Below are 5,393 nucleotides of genomic sequence, written 5' to 3'. Positions count from 1 at the left end.
AACATTTCACCGATTCCTTTACTTATGACTTTTAGAAGTTGAGATATATTTAGCATCTATTTTTTTCTCACCAAATAGTTTGCATGTGAGTTTTGAAAAGTTTGAATATATACGTTATATTAAATAATTATAAATATGAAACTAGATTCATTGAGTGGAGTCCGTAACTAACATTCAATGGAAAATTAGCTAGGGCTAGTTAGACTAAACTACAGTAGATGTTGAGAATAGTAATTAACACGCGTATTATTATTTTTCCTCGTGAGTTTGTGAACATAAAAAGGGTGACATCGATTTTCTAACAAAAATAATAATCAATAGTAATCATCTCGGCCGCTAGCCGGCCATTGGATTAGATTGAATTCAAACATACCACCACCGCGTCATCCACAAATCAAATTAAATGACGATGGAATGGGATGCATAGATAGCATCTTCTCCAATTAAATAAAATTGAAGTGAGAAAAGAAAACATGATTTATGTAGAAAGATTGGCAAGAAAGAAAAAGAAAGGGAAACAAGGAAAAAAAAGGATCATCGATGGCGATCGGACGGGCGCCCCGGCAGCAGTAGTAGTGATGATCCCATGCATCGTCGGCGCCCCTTTACTTTTGTTTTGTTTGGTGATGATGATGATGATGGTGATAAGGTAAGATAATGACGATGGAATGGGGTGGATATATGAGTATCTAGAAGCATTTCCGGTGGACGATGGATGGTCCGGATTCGTCGTACTCGGCCTTGGCGATCCACATCTGCTGGAAGGTGCTGAGGGAGGCGAGGATGGAGCCTCCGATCCACACACTGTACTTCCTCTCGGGCGGGGCGACGACCTTGATCTTCATGGAGCTGGGCGCGAGGGCGGTGATCTCCTTGCTCATCCTGTCGGCGATGCCGGTGAACATGGTGGTGCCACCACTGAGGACGATGTTGCCGTAGAGGTCCTTCCTGATGTCCACATCACACTTCATGATGGAGTTGTAGGTGGTCTCGTGGATCCCCGCGGCTTCCATCCCGATGAAGGATGGCTGGAAGAGCACCTCCGGGCAGCGGAAGCGCTCGGCGCCGATGGTGATGACCTGGCCGTCGGGCAGCTCGTAGCTCTTCTCCACGGAGGAGCTGGTCTTGGAGGTCTCCATCTCCTGGTCGTAGTCGAGGGCGATGTAGGAGAGCTTCTCCTTCATGTCGCGGACGATTTCGCGCTCCGCCGTGGTGGTGAAGGAGTAGCCGCGCTCCGTGAGGATCTTCATGAGGTGGTCGGTGAGGTCGCGTCCGGCGAGGTCGAGACGGAGGATGGCGTGGGGCAGCGCGTACCCCTCGTAGATGGGCACCGTGTGGCTCACACCGTCACCGGAGTCGAGCACGATACCTTGCAAATGTTTTTTTTTTTCGATCATCATGATCACGGTGGACACGATGAATGAAAGAAAGAAACGAGAAGAAGATGTAATGGCGGTACGTACCGGTGGTTCGCCCGGAGGCGTAGAGGGAGAGCACGGCCTGGATGGCGACGTACATGGCGGGGGTGTTGAAGGTCTCGAACATGATCTGGGTCATCTTCTCACGGTTGGCCTTGGGGTTGAGGGGCGCCTCGGTGAGCAGGACGGGATGCTCCTCGGGGGCCACGCGGAGCTCGTTGTAGAAGGTGTGATGCCAGATCTTTTCCATGTCGTCCCAGTTGGAGACGATGCCGTGCTCGATGGGGTACTTGAGGGTGAGGATACCACGCTTGGACTGCGCCTCGTCGCCCACGTACGCGTCCTTCTGCCCCATGCCCACCATGACCCCCGTGTGCCGCGGCCGCCCCACGATGCTGGGGAACACCGCCCGGGGCGCGTCGTCGCCGGCGAACCCGGCCTTCACCATACCTGTCCCGTTGTCGCACACCAGCGGCTGGATGTCCTCGCCGTCGGCCATCTTCGATCTCTTCTTCCTCCTCCTCCTCTCTTGTTGTTGATTCTTGTTTGTGGTTGCTTCTTGGATCTAACACAAGGGAGTACCTCCTTCTGTGAAGGATGGATCCGAGGCAGGTAATATTTATGGGGTGTGGAAGCGGAGGCCCGCACTCGTCGCGCGCGCATCGCCTCCATGGAAGAGGGTCCTCAGCCTCACAAATCCATGCATCACCACGGGACTCTCTTTTAACTTTTTCCTTCTTCTCTTTTCTTTTGAGCAGTTCCATGCATACGCTTTTCACCTCCACACCAACAAATTCATGCATGCATATGCTTTTCTCATCCACGAGTAGTATGCATATGCATGGTTTTCTTCTCTACAAGTCGTCTCTGCGTTGCTAGCTACGGGCTATAATGCATATATAAATAAACCAAACAAATGATTAAAGTCGTCTTTAAAGTCGGACGTGCTCAGATATCAAATGGGCGCCTAGTAGGCTCCCCAAAATTCAACAGTTTGTACAATCCGGTCTTCCCAAATACAAATCATATGCGAGGGAGAAATGTAGTTGTCCGGACTATCTGCCATGTTATCTCCAACACGCAGGCCTAACACAAAAAAAACCACCCCATGATGCACTCTTTTCCTGTCGGACCCTCCCCTTCGCGTTCGGTTTCCGCCATAGCGGGACACCCTTCTTAAAAGTTTGCTTCGACACGCCCCTCTTACAAGTTTGCACGGGTCTTAAAGTCACTTAAAAGGGGCATTCTCGTACATTTATGATCTACTAATTCTAATCCATATTCTCCCAATTAATAAAACAAGAGATCAGAACAATATAATCTTTTTGATTGAAGGGGTAAGTCTAATCTCCACCTTTAATTTGCATCGAAATATGCAAACTTTTCTACTCCCTCCATTCTAATATACAAAGCCTAATTCGTTTTTTGAGGACGGCTTTGACCATCGATAAGATTACTAATATATGAGATGTATGAAATGTTTCCCGTTGTAGCAGGACATTTTTCACCGGTGCTATATCCTTTAAAACCAGATGACGTCCGCCTCATCTTCGCCGTGCGTTGCAACAGGGACATTTTTTCATATTTACAATATAATAGTGTGGGTTAAACTACACATACTATTGTAACAAAACAAAGAATAACTATAGAGATCATTCTCAAATGTCCGTTCAACTTTGCAAATGCAAGCAGTAAAATGTCATCGTTTTTAGGCTTTCTAATTGTATAACAACAACTGCCAATATTTTTCTCTCATTTCTCATATCTCGCATCTATTAAGTGTTTGCAACGCCTTGAGTTCAACATGGCAATGCCATGATGAAACGCCATCATATGTCTCCTGAATTCTACAACTGGTGAAACGAAAAAAAACGCACACACACACGCTCACACACACGCTCACACACACACACACACACACACACACACACACACACACACACACACTGACGTGGGAGGCGTGTGGCAATCGTTTCGTCGGCGCCAACCAACACCACATCAACATCCCTGCCTTCGTCAGCGATGACTCATTTTCTTCTTCCTCCTTCCTCACCAGCTTTAGTTCTCGTTTCTATTTATTTTCTAGAATACTCTCTCTTTCTTGTTTCACTTATAATTTTCTGGAAGACTCTTTCCTTCTCCAACACCATGAAACACTTGGCAGCTTTAGTTCTTTTTCCTTCATATCCTTATAACACTCTTCCTTTCTACTGTAGCATGAACCACCTGGCCGATGTAGTGTCGTGTTGTCCTCGCCCATGAACATTTCGGCAACCATCAACGTGTGGACATCCTGTAGAGCATGGTCGTCATCTATCTTAGTGAATGCTTGGTCGTCCATGTCACGAGCGCATGGTGGTCGTTGTCCATGTTGGCAATTAGTGCTATACCATGTCGCTGAGAGCATGTTGACCATCCTTGCCCGCAAGCTCTTTCAAGATGATTTGGCACAATTAAATGTCTGCTAAATTAATTAATTACATAAGTAATTAAATGCCTACCTAACTCTCTGTGTGCCTAATTAACTACCAACCAAATCAATTAATTATGCCTAATTAGGAAAATCCCTGCTTGTAAATATTTGTAGGCATAATTAAATGTCTGCCTAATTAATTAATTTCATTAATGAATCAGATTCCAAATTGATTCGGTGCAAAAAAAAATCATATTTTAAATGGACCTAATCAATTGCATATGTAACTAAATGTCTAGCTAATTAGTTACATTAACGGTTTGATCTCCAAATTGATTTGTGCTTGATTTCCAAATTATTTTCTTATGAATGGCTGCTACGAACGATGACTACCTAAAAATTCTCTTTGATAATATAGATATTACGCATTTGATGTGCCTCTTGCAATGGATTCATTTATGCAAGGCCTACAGAGTATTGTAGATACATTTACCTAACGAATTTCTTGATGATTGAATGGACACACTTAATTTGAGGATGTAGATTGTCTGGCTCTCTGTATGACTGACAAGAAATATAATATGACGGTGTCCATGAACGCTTGTACATGGCGGTCCGACGACCTGCCTGCCACCACGGAGGTGGGAGTGTGTAGGAAGAAAAACCCAGCATGGAGAGGTGGTGGTGGAAGGTGAAGGCGAAAATAAACCATGTGTAACAGCCTACCAACTCATATTTAATAGTAGAGATGTATGAGATTTTAAGATAAAAAGTATATATGTGATTTGGTAAGATAAAAAAGGATATGTTATTTTTGTTGTATTAGAAAAATTGTGATTGTCCTTTAATAGTAAAAATAATGATAACAATAAATGGCAGTACATTGAGGAATATCTTACTTTGTTTTGGATGGCTATCGAGAAAAATCTTATATACGTCCTTTAGTAAGGTGATCTCACATATATGATGTGATTTCTGAATTCTTAATTACCTATTATTTACGTGATCAAATTGAATCAACACCTGCCGGAGTAAGCATGAAACAAGACCCCCCCCCCCTTTAATGAGATTTAGTTTTTAATGGGAGGGAAAAAATAAACGGGGTGATGGGAGGCGCGACGAAAAAACATCCTCGCATCCCTCGCTACATGGCAATTCATGACATTCGTGAGCACCCACTGAAGGCGCTCATGCTCTATCCAAAAGTGAGCTAGCTTAACTTCCTTTTCATTCTGATTGGACCATTTCCGCAACATTGAAACACTTCTCAAAAGTGGTCCTGCGATGATGAGTTGGTTAGGTTAATGTTGATGACATGGTCTAACCAATAAAATGTCTTGCTACCTACTACCTGCCTGCTGGTTTATTACCCCCCCCTCTTGTATTTTGGGTCAGACTTTGCCCTTTGCAAGTGTCTTGTTACCTATAAAAAAACTATCATGGTCTAACAAATGAAATTGTCATTGTCTAAATAAGAAAAGTGTCATCCTACCTACAATAAAACTACCATGGATTAATTAACAAAATTACATAGTCTAAATAATAAAAGTGTCATGCTACTA

At 44.1% G+C, this 5,393-nt stretch overlaps 1 protein-coding gene across 1 annotated transcript; it reads right to left on the bottom strand.

The window, feature by feature from the left end:
• Positions 1-404: 404 nt before the first annotated feature.
• LOC123110037 (actin-1) lies at positions 405-2,003 on the bottom strand. Its single transcript, XM_044530440.1, has 2 exons — positions 1,464-2,003; positions 405-1,369 (listed from the first exon to the last, which is right to left on the bottom strand). The coding sequence occupies exons 1-2, from the start codon at positions 1,915-1,917 to the stop codon at positions 690-692; spliced, it is 1,134 nt and encodes a 377-aa protein (XP_044386375.1). The 5' UTR covers positions 1,918-2,003; the 3' UTR covers positions 405-689.
• Between the last annotated feature and the right edge of the window lie 3,390 nt (positions 2,004-5,393).

This window comes from Triticum aestivum, chromosome 5B, assembly GCF_018294505.1.
Source record: "Triticum aestivum cultivar Chinese Spring chromosome 5B, IWGSC CS RefSeq v2.1, whole genome shotgun sequence".
Classification (NCBI taxonomy): domain Eukaryota; kingdom Viridiplantae; phylum Streptophyta; class Magnoliopsida; order Poales; family Poaceae; genus Triticum; species Triticum aestivum.
This window is presented reverse-complemented; position numbering and strand designations above follow the sequence as displayed.

What these genes read in the sequence shown, in the direction of transcription:
- LOC123110037 (XM_044530440.1), bottom strand. Translation starts at nt 1,917, where the DNA reads ATGGCCGACGGCGAGGACATCCAGCCGCTGGTGTGCGACAACGGGACA. An exon ending in CGCCTCCGGGCGAACCACCG is followed by an intron (nt 1,370 to 1,463) that starts GTACGTACCGCC and finishes AACATTTGCAAG; the next exon opens with GTATCGTGCTCGACTCCGGT.